Consider the following 16399-nt stretch of genomic DNA (forward strand, 5'->3'; position numbering starts at 1 on the left):
TCTTAAGCTTCCTTTATTACCTTTGAAGGGGGTTTTCATTAAAACCGTGTTAGACGTCTGTCTCATCTGCTGATAATTATACATACAGAATGACGCCAAACAAATACAGTAAGGCCACATCACAATTTGCACAACAGTTACGGTACAAAGTGTGTTTGTGAGAAAGATCGTCGTTAATCTACAAACGCTGAAGAAGGTGAGAAGCTTAAGACGATGACTTACAAAACATAGCAGTGATGAAGGCTCCTTTTTAAAAATGCCATTTAATATCTGCTTTAAACCTTGTCAAGAGTACAAATACCCAGAATATGCGAGTAGGTGATGCATGTTCATCCCTGACAGCAGCATCGGTAAAACACGTGAATCCACCGTCTTTCCCCGCATTGTCTTTTCCACCGGAGACAAATGTCCCTTTAATGGCCGACGGGGATCACTGACGGGATGCTACATCTACATTTAAAACTAGTTCTGAAGCTGCAGGTGATTCATGTTGCTGTTTTCTTGTTATTACAAAGCTGCAAACGTCTCTAATTCAGTTTTAAGAGAGTGTATCATAGCGTAACAACCAACGATGGCTCAGTTTGGTGTCCTTAAGAAATGTTCACAGAAACTGAACTGAAAGACGGTGCAGAGTGCATTGTACCCACAGTGCCATGTGGTGAGCCACGTTCAGGGCTCCCAGGGACAACCACAGGGGTCTCCACAGACCCTCCTCCTGTCCCAGAGGAGGCGCAGCTCCTCGGCCGTGTGCTGGGGGGACGACAGCATGTCCAGGTAGCACTCCTGCTCACACAGCCAGCCGGGGTCCTGCAGACAGAGCAGCACAGGGTCGGGTTGTTCAGAGTACTGGAGTTGTGGGGGGATGAGGGGGGATGGCATCCCCCCTGAAATAAAAACGGTCCAAATCATCCCCCCTGTAAAACTGCCATCCCCCCCTCTCCATCCCTTATGTCATTTCATCAATGAATGTGGTTTTACGGCTATTTCAACATTTAGAGTCATCACCAGAAAAATAACTTATTTCACAATTTTCACCTGTTTCAAGTAAATTTTCACTTGAAATACCGTAAGTAGATCTGCCAGTGGGACGGAAGATTTATCTTCTTATTACAAGCAAAAAAATCAGATTTTTTCTACTTATTTCAATTGAAAATCTACTTGAAACAGGTGAAAATTGTTGTTTTTTCCAGTGATGAGTCTTGTTTTAAGTGTAATGAGATTTTTTTTACTAAAATGAGACATTTTAACTAGAAATAAGACAAATGTTCTTGTTAAGATTTTGAGTTTTTGCAGTGATCCATTTTACTTATCCTGTGAAGGACAGAGTCATATTGATAAGTTCAGAAAACAGTTTTTTATTTTTGTGTTTTGATGTATTTGATGTAAGCCCGGTGGATATTTAAAGCTTACAGAAGGCTCCATTTAACTGCTGCTATGTCATTCCTGCAGTATTTCTGCAGGTGTTTTGGTCAGGGCTATTATTTGTAATATATTATATTATTTGTAATCAGCACAAATTATTTGTCCCCATATGATAAAATCCACCATCCCCCTGATTTTTTTATACAACTCGAGTACTGGATGTTCGGGTTCAAGTGTTCGTACTGATCACAGAAGTGCTTTAAATCCTGACCACTGATGGGTTACCCTCTGTAGTTTAGGTAGATGAAGGTCTCAGTTAGGAATGGGCGATATTTTACCGTTCACGATATACCGTCAAAAAAATTCCCCACGGTAAGAATTTGTCATCTCGCGGTAAAAACGATAAATTCCCATTGATGACGTTTCTGTGTAACAAACATGGCGGAAGGCGGATCTGAGAGCGAGGAGCTCGTTGTTAAACGAGGCTCCAGCTCTGGAACTGGTTTGGATTTAAAAAGAGACAAGGAGCAAACATCATCTATTATGTGCAGAGTCTGCAAAAACAGAAGGAAATGGTTGTTACAATTTGTAACGTTTGACTATTACGAAAAAAAATTGCAATAGTATCTCATTTTTGGCATGTTCCAACCACATGTTAATTTGCACATTTTATTTATATTAGAAGAGGTCATCACTGATAGGATTTTATTTTCAGTGAACTTTTATTTATTTGTCCCGTTTCTTTATTTATCAGGTTGTATTTTCTTCTACTTTGTGATTTTATAAGCTAAAAAACTTGAAGGACAATGGTACTTTTGCTGTTTGCACTGTTATCCCACTGTTTAAGCCATGCAGTTTGAATAAATGTTGAATCTGTTCTCACATTTCAAACTTGTTTCATTTGAATCATTACAGTTTTGCAGTATAGGTGTACTAATTTAATTGGTTTTTATTAATTAAATTTAATTGGTGTAGTTTAGTAGTATTCAGTATTCTTTTAGAGCAGTGTTTTGGGGGCTCCAAAGACTGAATGTGGTGATAGATTTATAGTTACAAAGGTGGAGTTGAATTGTTTTTTTTTTTGTTTTTTTAAAATCGTAATTTTTATCGTTATCGGGATAAATGCCAGAAATTATCGTGATACATTTTTTAGTCCATATCGCCCATCCCTAGTCTCAGTCACATATGAGTAAAAAAAATAATTTCTATAAATGTCAGAGGATCTTTTTAAAAATATATATTTTATTATCACGGACCCACAGACCCCTTGCAATGACACCACTAGGGGTCCTCGGACCCCCGGTTGAGTGACTGCTCTAGAACATGGCACATATCATTACTCCATCCATCCATCCATATTCTCAGAGGTTGGGTTCCCAGGCCAGCCAAGAGACACGGTCCCTCTAACATGTCCCCCACCCGCAGAAACTCATTACAGCCACAGGTCATTCCCCACATTAGAGGGGAGGGTAGGAACGTAGATCGACTGGTGAACAGAGAGGTTTGCCGACAGACCGATGCAGTCCCAACACTGGTGATGAGGACTAACGTGTTATTTAGTAACGCGTTACAGTAACGCCGTTAGTTTTGCGGTAACTGATACTGTAACGCATTACTTTTTAAATTCAGTAATTGCTGTTACCAAACGGTGCGTTACTCCGTTATTTCTGGCTACAGTGAAGCTTTTTTTCCCCCACAGCGGAGACCAGAGGAAACGTAGTGTGTGTGCATTCAAAAACATGACGGTCATGGCGAGCAAAGAGAAGCGAGTTTCGCAACGTGGAGATATTGTCATTACAGAAATCCCTGGTTTTTCGCAGGGGTTACGTTCCAAAAAGAACCTGTGATAAGTGAAATTCTTTTTAAAATTATTATACAAGGCTTCAAATTGCAGAGATCAGCACCGCCTCGCACGTATTTCCCTGCTCTTCTGAGCCGCTGCATCCTGACTCTATAGCGTCTTTTTCTCCTAACGCCACGGTGCAAGTGTGTTTTTTTGAGAGAATAAAATAGTTATGGGTCGTTGTTGTCGCTCTTTTTTCTTCTGGGCAAAAAGATTCTTATAAACCGACATGCTACCATTGGTTATATTTGATACTAATGAACAATTCATCAAAGAGTCCCGTTCCTGAGCTGCTCGCTGAAGCTCATTGGTCGTTCTCAGCATTGTTGCTAAGCGACCAACGTTATTGACACAGGAAGTGAAGAAGCGGGGAGACTGTCTTTAGCCAATCAGAATGCAGAACACAATGTACAATGTAAATCCATACAGTACCTGCTGAAATGAAGGCTAGAGGGGCATTAATAGGAGCATTTAAAATGTAACCAAAACTAAAACGTTACTTTTCATAGATACGCATTACTTTTTGGTCTAACTGAGTTACTTTTTAATGAAGTAACGGTAACTCGTTACTATTTTTCAGTAACTAGCACAACACTGCTCATCCCACCCATCTGTAAATGTAGCTCGCTGCACGGATCCACCCATCAACCCCTTCATTCTGCCCTCACTCGTGAACGAGACCCCGAGATAGTTGAACTCCTCCAATTGGGGCCGGCTCTGATCCCCGGCCCGGAGAGGCCTCCACCCTTTTCCAATCCACTATGACGGCCTCCACTACAGTGACATTGGGGTCCATTGCATTATGGGATACAGCATGTGAGGATGACAGGTCCACTGCAAACTGGGGTTTGTTTGTTTTCTCCCTTTGCGAGGTAACACACCATCCAGTTATTGTTCTGCAGACTGTGGTAAATTTAGAAAAATCTGTACATACTAGTAGTCTAGTGTACCGCAAAAAAACGGCCAAAGGGTATAAGCAAATCAAGCCAGACATCTCATCTTCAACATCTATTTTACCAAAATCACAGCTAAAGTCACAGCTTTAAGATGAATAAAGTACTATTGAGTTGATATTTACCTTCTTTACAAATGCACACCTACAGCCTTCTTCTGTGTGATGATTTAAAATATTGTAATGTGTTATACATAATGTTTTACAAACATTCCTATAAAATATATATTTTATTTATTCTCTTAAAAAGGAGAGAAACATATATCAGCTACTCTGTGCTTGGGAGCATGAATGTGTGAGTCTGCCGGAGCTGCCAGCTCAGAAACTCTGACATTACACAACCTTGTCAGGTTATTTGGGCCCCTCAGTCTGAAAATAAGTGATTCAGCGAGCTGTTTGGATTCGCTGGGCACAGACCCACATCGGAGTTGAATTATCCAGACTCTACATCTCTTTCTCCACCTAACTTTCTGTCACGCTGCATTTCCTGTAACTTGGAGGTGGGGAGCGCAGAGCGGAAACATCAATTTCAAAAGAGGCCCGGAGCATGAGAGGAGGGACGAGTGCCTCGCCTCACTCCGCCTCCTGAGACCAGCTGCTATTAACAGAGCTGTCAAGATGTGGTTGAAAGCGGCGCCTTGGAACTGCATCTCTGACCGAAACCACGTCACGGCTGGTTTCTCTGTTTTTTCAAGACATTCTGTCAACTTTTAAATGCTGACAGCTTCCTTAAGGTCTCAGTTAGGGCTGCAGCTATCGAATATTTTAATAATCGAGTATTCTACTGAAAATTCCATCGATTAATCGAGTAATCGGATAAAACATATTTTTGTTTAGTTAAAGAGCAATTATAAATATACATAAGATGTTAGATGTTAATTGACATTACCAGGACTAAATTATATAATACAGTAGGTTCATGGCATGAACTTACACCAGTTGACCAAATTCATCGCCTTCACTCTAAAAACTAAGGATCTTACCAAGAAATGTTTTTATTTCTAACCTAAAAATGCCATTACACCTGATAACACACATAACTTAAAAGGTTAGGTGTTTTTCCCACGTGTTTCAATTGAACTTTCATTTGTGTCAAGCACATTTTAAGTTCTAGTTAAGTTTTAAGTTAAAGCATAAGATTTTGAGTTTTGGCAGTGTTCAAAATAAAATGATGAGCCCTGCTGTATTGGAGCACATTAGGCACCAGTGCTGCTTGTTTTATCCATGAATGACTACAGAGCTAAAATTGAAAACTACCCTGTTATCTTTATTACGTTTTTATTCTTCTGGCTTTTTCTGCCTTTTCTTTTAGTTAAAACTGTAGCGGGAACAGATGTTTAAAGGAACCTATGTAGGTACCGGGCGAAATACCTGCTTTGAGTTGCAAAATTAAACGATTCCTCGAGGCAGAGAAAATTCCTCGATCATTTTTTGTAATCGAATTACTCAAATTATTCGAGGAATCGTTTCAGCCCTAGTCTCAGTTCATGAAAACAGGTCTGCTGTACTGACCAGTCAAGGGACAGGTCTGACTTCATTGTTCCATCTCTGATGATCTATCCCATAATAAATAATTCATGATGATCTTACCTGATATTTCTGTGGTCCGACAGCGGCCATCCATATCCCCATGCTCACGTCCTCTCCCTGCAAACATCCAGAGCATAGCTGTCAAGTTTTGGATTTAAAAATACAGGAAATTTTCACGCCGCTGTCCCACCAGCCCAACAGAGGTCCAGTATCTTATATTTTAAGATAGATTTACGAGAAATCCAAAATATCTGCCTGTCAACCACTTACAAACTACAATTAGGTGCTCAGAATCTGACAGGCCGACCTTTGTCAACACTGAAATGCTGTGTACTTCCTATTAGGGCTGCAACGATTCGTCGACGTTGTCGACAAAAATCGATAATCAAAATTGTCGACAATGAATTCCATTGTCGACAATTGTCGCCAGACGCGTTTTTCCAACGGAGTGAGGCGTCTCACTTCAATACAATCTGCCGAGAGTCGCGCATGCACGATAGCCTCTCTGCGAGCGGTAGTGGGTAAAACAAAAATGACGGGGTCCTGTACAGCAGCTGCACGTAATAAAACTTCAAAAGTTTGGGAGCCTTTTAGCCTCGAAACGGCGAATAAAAGATGACTTGCAGGGTTTGCAAAGCCGACCTTGCTTATCACGGGAGCACGTCGGTAATGCACGAGCATTTAAAGAGAAAGCACGTCGGAGTGTTGAACGAAAAGGACTCGCCTTGGTAAGATATTAAGCCTATTTTCACTTGTTAAATTAATTCGTTCCATTCGTTAACTTTGTTTAGTTCATGTTATTTATTAGTATTATTTGAGCCACTCACAGCCTACTCTCATTGCTATAACCTCAATCACATAATTGATGCTGTGCGAAAGGCGAAAAAGCTTGTGTGATGACGACAATGATGGATTTGCATCTAACTTTCGGTCAGGTGCCTATGAACTGTCAATTATCCATCAGGCTCCACACTGATCATGTTAACATTCAATCAGGTAGATTTGTCTGGACATTTCACACTGCTGGACGGGAGAAGACACTAAATCAATGCATCTCTATTATTGTGCGCAGTGCGTGCGAGTTTTGCAGGTGCGGGCGGGAGCAGGAAAAAAACAGTCCCGCTATAGCAGGGCTGTAGTACCATCTTTCTGGTGTTTATTATCATTTGCCACATAATTAAAGCAACCTCATACTAAATTAAAAAAAAAAATTACCAATTATCCGATTAGTCGACTAATCGTTTCAATAGTCGGTGACTATTAAAATAGTCGTTAGTTGCAGCCCTACTTCCTATGTATCCAATTCCTATAATAGAACCTAAATGAAAACACAAAAGTGAATTAAAGCACATTTATTTATATTAAATAGTTTCAGTTTATATACACATTGATTGTCTTCAAGTGAAATTTTCTTTAATCTCAAAAGGAAAAAATGCAGGCACTCTGGTGGCTTGAAAAAATTAAAAAAAATTTAAATTTAAATTTAATTTTTTCAAGCCACCAGAGTGCCTGCATTTTTTCCTTTTGAGATTACTGTTGCACCCATTGCAAGAGCACCGGTAGTTGTGGGGACACCAGCAGCGCTCCTGTTATTCTGTTTTTTATGAAATTTTCTTTAATTTGTCATTTTAACTCATCCTGCTCATCTTTAGGAAAGTACATTTTATATCCCATTTTTAGAGATATTTACACAAAGTCTTCGCTTTTCTGGCATAAATGTTTTCTCTCTGGTTACATCCATCCATCCATCTGATTTGTTGTTCCGACTTTTCTCCCATGTTGCCACTAACCTCGCGAGAACTGCCACCCAGCTGCAGCAGATGGCAGTTCTTGCGAGGCTAGTGAAAATTCAGTTTGCAGTTTAAAAATGATTACATTATAAAACGGGAAATTTAGGGGAAAATACTAACATGGGAGGTAAAATACGGTATTTTCCCGGCCAAAACGTGAGACTTGACAGGTATGGTCCAGAGCACAGCGCTGACCGCGGTGCTACGTCCTGCTACTGTACCTGGTAGGCCTTCAGGTTGTCTGCGTTGCTGGCCAGCCACTGGACCAGGTCACGGGAGACCACGTATCCCGAGCCGCAGGCGAACGCCGGGTAGGCCGGGCTGGCGTACTCCAGCTCCTGCCACTTCCCAATCCGATCCACCGCCCAGCTCTGCCTGAAACTGGGTCAGGACGACACGTTACGGTCCAATCTCGCCTTCGTCTCACTTCATCACTTTCACAGTGCGGAGCGTCGTCTCCTTCTTCCTCAAGCCGACACTGAAATTCATTCAAATTCAAGCGGAGCCTTGAAGCACGAGAGCAAAACGCCAGAACTGGACTTACTTCCCCCACCAGAAGTTCCTGCGCTTGAGACCCTTATGGTCAATCTTCATTAATATGGCATCGACGTCGATGTAACAGTCATCGTCCGTCTTCAGCAGCAGATTAAATCCGGTGTTTCCCACAGACCTGCCAGGGAGGGAATTTGCAACCTTAATTAAAGCGTACCTGATTGCCCAGACTGGGGTTGCTTTCAAAATACTGGGGGGAGGGGGAAATAAGGTCTGCAAATAAGTGAAACAAACTCAAAGCCTAGAACCGTTCTGTCCCTTTTTTCCCCCCATCTGGTGATTTACAATTGCATTTTTTCCCTGACTGATGGTAATTCGAACACTTTGGGACGACGACACACTTTCATTTCAGGTTTCTGATTTCCTCAGAGGGCTCCGACAATCTGGAGACTTCGGAAAGAGTGGAGTCATTATTACTTGGCCCACCATTTATAGAACTGAAGCAGCTTGGAAGGCACGTTCCTGTAGGTGTCCACCACGTCCACGAACACCATGTCGCCGTTCCTGGAGCTCTCCTCCTGCAAGGTGGCGTCTTCCTGCCTCAGCCTGGAGGCGTGGCGCTCCATCCTGGCCGGGCGGCCCTGCAGGAAGCCCGACAGGCCGTCTCCATCTGGCAGCGGGCCGTCAGAACCACGGCGGGGGGAAAGAAAGTTTAAAAATTCGGAGGGATTCAGAATTAATGACAGGATCTTTGAGAGATAAGTCATTACTTGCAGGCAAAAGAGGAATAAAATTTACAAAATGGATCATTAATTCTCTTTTCAGAGATATTGAGCTATAAATTTAATTTTGTTTTCCACAAAGTGGCGCATGCAGGTATAATCAATAGTCGAGTAGCGTGGGAGGAAATGTTATTATTTGGCCTACGTGCAAAACCCCCCCGGGGCGAAAAAGGGCTAATAACGCATCCTGCCAGACTGAACAATGTCTTTCTGACTTCTTACATAGGCTTGCTTTTTATAACCAGTCAGCTCACAGGGAGAATTTGATTAAACTGTTTTTCTAAAAGCTTTAGAATCGATATTGCTGCCGGACCAACCGTAGATGGTGAATGTAAAACCGCCCGCCAAACCGGGGAACCCGGGAGCGCTTCTGTGGGGCAGGACGCCCTCCGCAATCTGCAAAGTCCAAGAAAACAGCCACGAGACTGTAAGACCAGAACTTCAGGTGCTTCTGAACCTGCGTGTGACGGCACAGGTGAGCACGTACGGAGGAGATCTTCAGGACGCCCCCTCCATCGTTGAGCTTCACCGAGGACGAGTCCACGGTGGTCAGGGCTGCAGCGTCCGGACTCTCCCAGACCAGGGTCCCCTCAAAACCCTGGAGAAAAACAATCACACCTTTTCAGCTTCATTATTATAATCTTACACTATTATCTCAAACTGAAACCAGCAAAGTCACATTTTCACATCTTCTATTGAAAGTAAATTACAACTAAACATTAAAAAGCAGCAATTTAATTGAGCCGATTCAGCTATTTCTCCCCCAGAAATTGTATTAAAAACAGATTTAGCATCCTTTGAATTACACAGACTTGTCATTCGGTGATAACGTGCGTATTTAGAGTTGAAATTCAAACGCTGCACCGTGAAGAGAAGCAAAACTCTGCTTCCTGTCCGAGTGTGAAATCATACTCTAACTTTGAAATTGCTTTATGCATTTTATTTATCGAGACAGCTAAACCACAGAAATCCAATGCTTATTATATATTAATAATAATGATATTGTTGTCAGAGTTTTGCTGAGCTGAGTAAATGTGGGAAAACCAACCTTAGGCAGGATGAACTGCTCCACCGGCTTGTACCAGACCCAGTTCTGCATGGTCCCCATGCTGATGGCGCTGAAGCGAGCAGTAACCACAGCCTCCTGCACATTTTTACAACCAATAAAGAGTCATCAAAAGCAGATACCGACTCAATAGGTGGTCCAAAACGAGTTCAGGGGCTCTGCTACCTCCTGGTCCAGCTGGAGAAGCTTCACCGTCACGTTGCCCTGAACTTCCAGCCGGGTCCCACTGGGAAACATCCCCAGCCGGGTTATGACCACCGGGTGCAGGACCTTGAAGTCCATGGCGATGGCGGACACGTCGGAGGGGACGAGCACCGAGGGGTCCGACAGCGTTACAACCTCCATCTCAGCATCCCGCCCCGTCCCTGGGTGGCAGAGAGGGCAGAACAAGCTTCTCTGAGACTCATTTAGATTCCAGCGGGCTGGAGGGATGACGTGATAGCGGGTCGGAGGGAGGGAGACCTCGCAGAGGAGAGAAAACACACTCCGCCAAGCTACACCGTCAGCACTTTGAGAAGCTGCTTCTCGGGATCGTTGCCTTCAAAGTGAGCTTCTGCTCGTGAGCGTGGTTTCTTAATTACAAAAGAGCAGTTTATTACCCGGGAGATCGATGAAAAGATCAAGGTTGTTAAAGAGGAGCAGGCGTCTCACTTCACTTCTACACAAGTTCTGCTGCGAGACCCAATATAAATGCAATAAGTGAAGTGCGGGAAAAAAGGTATTTCTCACTTTGCCAGATTGAACTGCAGGATTTTACAATTAAATTAAGACGTCTAACATTCCTTTAAAATGTGTCAAAACGAATAAGACGTCATCTCAAGATCTTTATGTGCAACGCTTCAGGTAATTATTGAACCATGAAACAGCGAGGTGTCTTCTTCTTATTGCTCTTATTCGTCACAAACCGCCCAGCATGCAACTGTAACTCGTCGGTCGAGTTTTCTTAACATAATCAAAGCTTATCAAAACCGTGTAGCAAATTATTTCAGCTGTCGGTGTGAATCAATAAAGTGATTAATCAAAGCTGCAACTCTGGTGGGCATCAACTCTCAGGGACTTTAAATGACTGATGCATGATATTGGATTTTTGCCAGTATTTTCTAACCATCTCTATTGTTGGTTTAGGGCGTGCCGTTATCTCCGTCCTGTGGTGGCTTTAACCAGGTAATTCTGCAGCGCTGCAGCCGCGCCCACTTCAAGGTGGCTCCACACAACTGGAAAGAAAAGCTTCTTAATGCGTCTTGTTTTTGATAATGAGCTATTTGGAGAGCTTTACGCTGACTGAACACAGCAAATTAACATAACAAGAAGTGCGAACTCGTAAAAATGGACTGGAATTACTTTCCTCACACACATTAGGCGACTTGCGACTGCACCTCGGTACACAGTAACTGTGTTCGGCCATTGTCGAGCGTCGCGCTTCATTGCGTCCTCTCAGCCGGCAGAGCGGAGGCGGCGAACGCAACGACTGCCAAGCGGTGAACTAATTCACTCAGCGTTTTAATCTGTCCGTCTGCGAAAGTAAGGGCCGCACACACTTCCCCCGATGAAGTTGTGCAGCATGCATATGGATGGGGCGTGCAAAAACTTCTGCACAAGGTTGCAGGGACAACTACTGCAAGGCCCTGCTGGGTGGTTCTGCAGTTTGAGTTGCAAAACCTCTACAGACAATTTTAAAGCCACCTAAAACAGCTCACGTCTCTCCACGGCTGAGTAACCTGCACCGTAGGGCTGGGCGATATATCGAGATTTTAATATATATCGATATATTTTCAAACGCGATATGGTACGAGACAATATCGTTTATATCGATTTAAAATAAAAATAAATAAATAAATATATATATATATATTTTGATATAGCTTATTTTGTGACAAATTGACTTGAATGTTTTATTTGAGATTTGCACAAATGTTTTGTTATTTGCACAGCTGTCAACCTCAGTGGAAAAGTCTGCCTGTTACTGTCTACATTGTATTAATTGTGCAGTGTATTTTAATTTAATTGTTATGCAGGAAAGGGATATTTGTTTTATTTTATTCAAGAAGCATTTTTATTCTATATATGCAGGCAGTTTATTTTTATTTCATTTGTTTTATACATTTTGATATTGTGCAGACCTCTGTTAATAAATGTACCTGTGTGACATTTGGCACGAGGCTTTGTATTAAAACTGACTGTTTTTTTAAGGGTTTGCCTCAGAAAAAAAATTAAGCTAACAAGAGATGCTATGCTATAATGCTTGGGGGGAAACCCCAATTATGGCACAGAAAAAATATCGAGATATATATCGAGTATCGCCATTCAGCTAGAAAATATCGAGATATGACTTTTGGTCCATATCGCCCAGCCCTACTGCACCGGTGATCCAGTAACAAGTAACAGAGCCAGAATCACATCCAAATGGCTTCTCTCGCTCATACAGCTTCCCCTTCCAGGTGGCCCACTGTGCTGCTCACAGGAACGCCGGCTGGAGTCCACGGTTCATGATGTTGGTCTGGAAAGTCTCCCGGACGACATGAGGACGGCGTCGGGTTTCCCAGCTTTGAACATCAGTGTGTATCCTGCCATTTTTCTTTGGCATCAAACACAAACACCTCGTGTTGGGAGTGAGACCCCCAACAACAAAGTCTAAAAAGCTCATTAGTGTTTACCTTATTGTTCTCCGAGAAAAAGAAACAACAAAAAAACTCCCAGTGATGAACAAAGCACAAGAAAAAACACATTTCACCAGCAATTAATGCTACACTTAAGACGGGCTTTTACTGGAGTCGTGCACCCAACTGTGTTCAAAAGAACCAAATGCCTTTTTGTCTTCTTGTTACACCGAGCGTCCAGTAGCAGAGCCTCCTGCCTGCATGAGATTCTGAGGCACATCACGTCAACACTCGCGCCCATTAACGCGGTGAAGGGAGAAAAATAAAACGCTGACTTGACCTTAAGGGCTGTCCTTTTAAAAAAAAAAGAAAAAAAAAAAAAAGTCTAGTCTGATGAGCAGTAATTACGTTTTCATGACAGCAGCAAACACAATCGACGGGGAAAAGTGGCGCGGCGGCTGAGCGGGACTGATTTCATGAAGGTGAGAGACGTAATAATTACTGCGGTCCTTCAGACTGACGGCATCACGTTCATTTACTTCACATGCGGCGCGTACCGCTCCACTTTTCATGTGCTCGTAGGCAGTTTCTAGTTACACCTTCATCTGCCACACCGTCAGTGATTTCTGCCTGAGCCGCGGACACAAAGAGGAGAAGAAACTTGTCCTTGAGGTGTGGGTGAACACGAATAAAAGGCTTTTTTTTTCTCCTCTCTCTTCTTTTGAACATCCATCCTTTTCATTCCTTCAACTCCTCTGCAGTTGTTCTGCCTCCGCTCAGCTTCGGGTAATTGCACATGTGAGCAACGCATTTCTAAACATCACTGCCGATGATGCTGATTCATTACAGTGTTTAGTTTTTTGTTTTTCCTGTTACCTCGCTCGGTGAAATTCAGAAGAGAGCAGGAGTAGGGATCCTCTCTGTCCTCCTCGGGAACGGGACAACCACGCTCCCCCACGATAAACTTCACCCCCACTCTGAAAATAAGCACAATCACAGATGCATTCATCTTGTTCCTCTTTTTTTTGTGTGTGTGTATGCACGCAAGCGTAATATTTGTCATTTGTAAAGCTTGGCCTTCCATCTACACTGCGTTGCCATGGTTACTGAAGGTTGCTTAAAAAGGCCATCCTACCTTATCTGCGCTCAGATCCCTGAATGGGGAGGAAAACTGACAATATAAAATAATTTAAAAAAAAGAGGATGCCTGAAAGAAAGAACAATATCACCCACTGGCCAGGTAAAGATAAAAGAGTGGATGCCAGAGTTAGTTATTTACTGCCAGCTGCAGGCTTTATTTCCACTAAATAAATCAGGCGGGTGAAAAAAGATGAAAAAAAAGGAGGAAGAAGAAGAAGGATGATGAGAAAAGCAAGTGCTGAAGTTGGCCAAACCTGTGCTGGAAGTGGGGGTGCTCCCTGATGTACCCCAGCCATGTCTCCCTTATCGCTTGCCGCAGTTCATAATGGTGTCTTGCGGACAGCACTCCCACCAGAATTTCATAGGAAGGCAACGGTTCATCTAAATTAAAAAACACAGAGGAGAAAAAAAAGAAAATCACCATCACAGGTCACCACATCTGATCAAATCAACACACATCCCTCAGTGATTAATGTCAGGATAGAGTTAAGACCTGAAGTTAGAGGCAACGCAAAGCCACTAGGCAGAGATAAGAAAATAAATAAAAAAGCCTTGCCTGATTGATGCTTCTCATCCCTGATCCTGACAGCAGTTTCCTCTTAGTTGCATCCTACAATTCCCCTCATTAATATTTATGCACTCACGCATCAAAAGCTGGTTAAAGTGTATTCATCTGATGAAAACAGCCATGAAAATGTGTGATAGTCCGTAACTAGGGTTGCCAACCGTCCCTTGAAAAACGGAATCCTCCCGTATTGATCTGAAAAGGGAAGCACTTTGTCCCATATTACTGTGAGAGTCAAAAAATAGTCATAAAATGCCAATGGAAAATGGCATTGAGCTGCTGATTTCACAAGTAATTTTTTTCTTCTGTTTTACAACAACTGTAGCCTACAGTCATGGCCTTTGAGGCACAAATATGTTTAAAAGTTTTCTACAGACTCTCTGTTTGCACATTTGTTATTGCATTAAAAATGTGCACTTATTACAGAATGGATGTTCTGCTCTTTCTATTGTTTTATATTAATGTATAGAATTTTAAGTCAAGCAGGACAGGTTTCTTTTTAAGAAAGATACTTATTTTATTCAGTTCATTTTGTATTAAAATTAATTGCTGGATAATAATTGGTTTTCCATGTGTTCATGGCATTAAAAAACATGCATCTAATTCAATTCAGGTTCGAGTCAAATAGTTAAAAAAAAAATCGTTTCACTCACAAAAAAGGGACTAGGAAGGGTGAAGGCAATCGGGTTCCCTTAATTAATAAATAAAAAAATTAAAAAATAAATACAATTTAAAGTGCTCTCCAGTCAGCGCATCATATATTAAAAAAATCCAATAAAATGTAATTTAAAATATAAGCAAATAAAATAAATATATATATATCTCTAGACAAATCCACCCTTAAGTCCCTTATTTATTTTTCAGGGAGTTGTCAACCCCATCCGTAACAGACTGCATGGTGTTATTAAGGCTGATTTATGGTTCCGCGTTACACCAACGCATACCCTACGGCGTAAGGTGCGCGTCGCCGCGTACCCCTACGCCGTAGGCTCTGCGTCGACTTAACGCAGAACCATATCAGCCCGGTAAACGCGCAGCTCCCTGCAGCCAAAACTACCTGTTCACGTCCAAACCTCCAAACTAACAGCCACACCGGGGCAGTAAAGGCAAAGTTAGCTTTATTTACCCTTAAAGAAGAGAAGAAAAAAAAAAAAAGTTGCTCAGCTTCGAGGAGGGGAAGTGATTAAAAAGTACCCGGGTGAGCGGAGTGGTCCGGCGGGGCGGCGGAGGGTCGTCTTGCCGACCACAAGTGCACCAGCACGGCGACGGCACAGGGCAGCAGGAGCAGCGCAAGCCTCCGCTTCATCCAGCCGGAGCAGGCTGCGGCTTCAGCGGGCTCTTCCGCGGACTACAGCCTCCTCCCGTCCCGAGCCACACGCCCGGAGTGAGCGGTGTGAGCGTCAGTGTGAGCGGCGCCGTGTCCGCGCTGCGCCTCGGCTCTGCGGCTCTCTCCGCCGGGCTTCACCGCCGCCGCATGGCCGCCTCCGCTCGCTGGAGAGGCGGACCAATGGGGACGCGGGGAGCCGCGCCGCAATGCACTCTGGGAGTTGGAGTTCCGCGCTGCAGTCAATCACGTTTGAAGTTTGACAGACAGATAGATAGATAGATAGATAGATAGATAGATAGATAGATAGATAGATAGATAGATAGATAGATAGATAGATAGATAGATAGATAGATAGATAGATAGATAGATAGATAGAATCCGGTCTATTTAAAAAAATAATAATTAAAAAAAGATATACAAGCTGCACCTGCAGACATACGACGGAGTATTAGGGCCAAACTAAGACAAAGAAAATAGGAAATTACGAGAATAAAGTCATATAATAATATGAGAATAAAGTCGTAAAATTACGAGAATAAAGTCATAATATTACGAGAATAAAGTCGTAATAGAATAAAGTCGTAATATTACGAGAATAAAGTCGTAATATTACGAGAATAAAGTCGTAACATTACGAGAATAAAGTCGTAATTTATGAGAACAAAGTCGTAATATTACAAGAATAAAGTGCTAATTTATGAGAACTCTAACAGGAAGAGCATCTTCTCCCTGTGTTAAAATGTTGAATATTGAGCACATTGAGCATTGAGCAAGTTATATTTATATATTTGTAATATATTTAATATTACGACTTTATTCTCGTAATATTACAACTTTATTCTCAAAATATTACGACTTTATTCTCGCAACATTATGACTTTATTCTCGTAATTTTACGACTTTATTCTCACATTATTATGACTTTATTTTCGTAATTTAAATTATTTTTTCTT

General features: G+C 42.2%; 1 protein-coding gene across 1 annotated transcript; it reads right to left on the reverse strand.

The window, feature by feature from the left end:
* b3galnt2 (beta-1,3-N-acetylgalactosaminyltransferase 2) lies at nucleotides 1-15601 on the reverse strand. The gene is made up of 12 exons (XM_061746206.1): nucleotides 15314-15601; nucleotides 13809-13935; nucleotides 13291-13391; nucleotides 9983-10182; nucleotides 9800-9895; nucleotides 9239-9349; nucleotides 9069-9147; nucleotides 8456-8639; nucleotides 8022-8147; nucleotides 7699-7858; nucleotides 5748-5804; nucleotides 1-807 (listed from the first exon to the last, which is right to left on the reverse strand). The coding sequence occupies exons 1-12, from the start codon at nucleotides 15423-15425 to the stop codon at nucleotides 670-672; spliced, it is 1491 nt and encodes a 496-aa protein (XP_061602190.1). The 5' UTR covers nucleotides 15426-15601; the 3' UTR covers nucleotides 1-669.
* Nucleotides 15602-16399: the final 798 nt, after the last annotated feature.

The sequence above is a fragment of the Cololabis saira genome, chromosome 17, assembly GCF_033807715.1.
Source record: "Cololabis saira isolate AMF1-May2022 chromosome 17, fColSai1.1, whole genome shotgun sequence".
In the NCBI taxonomy this organism is placed as follows: domain Eukaryota; kingdom Metazoa; phylum Chordata; class Actinopteri; order Beloniformes; family Belonidae; genus Cololabis; species Cololabis saira.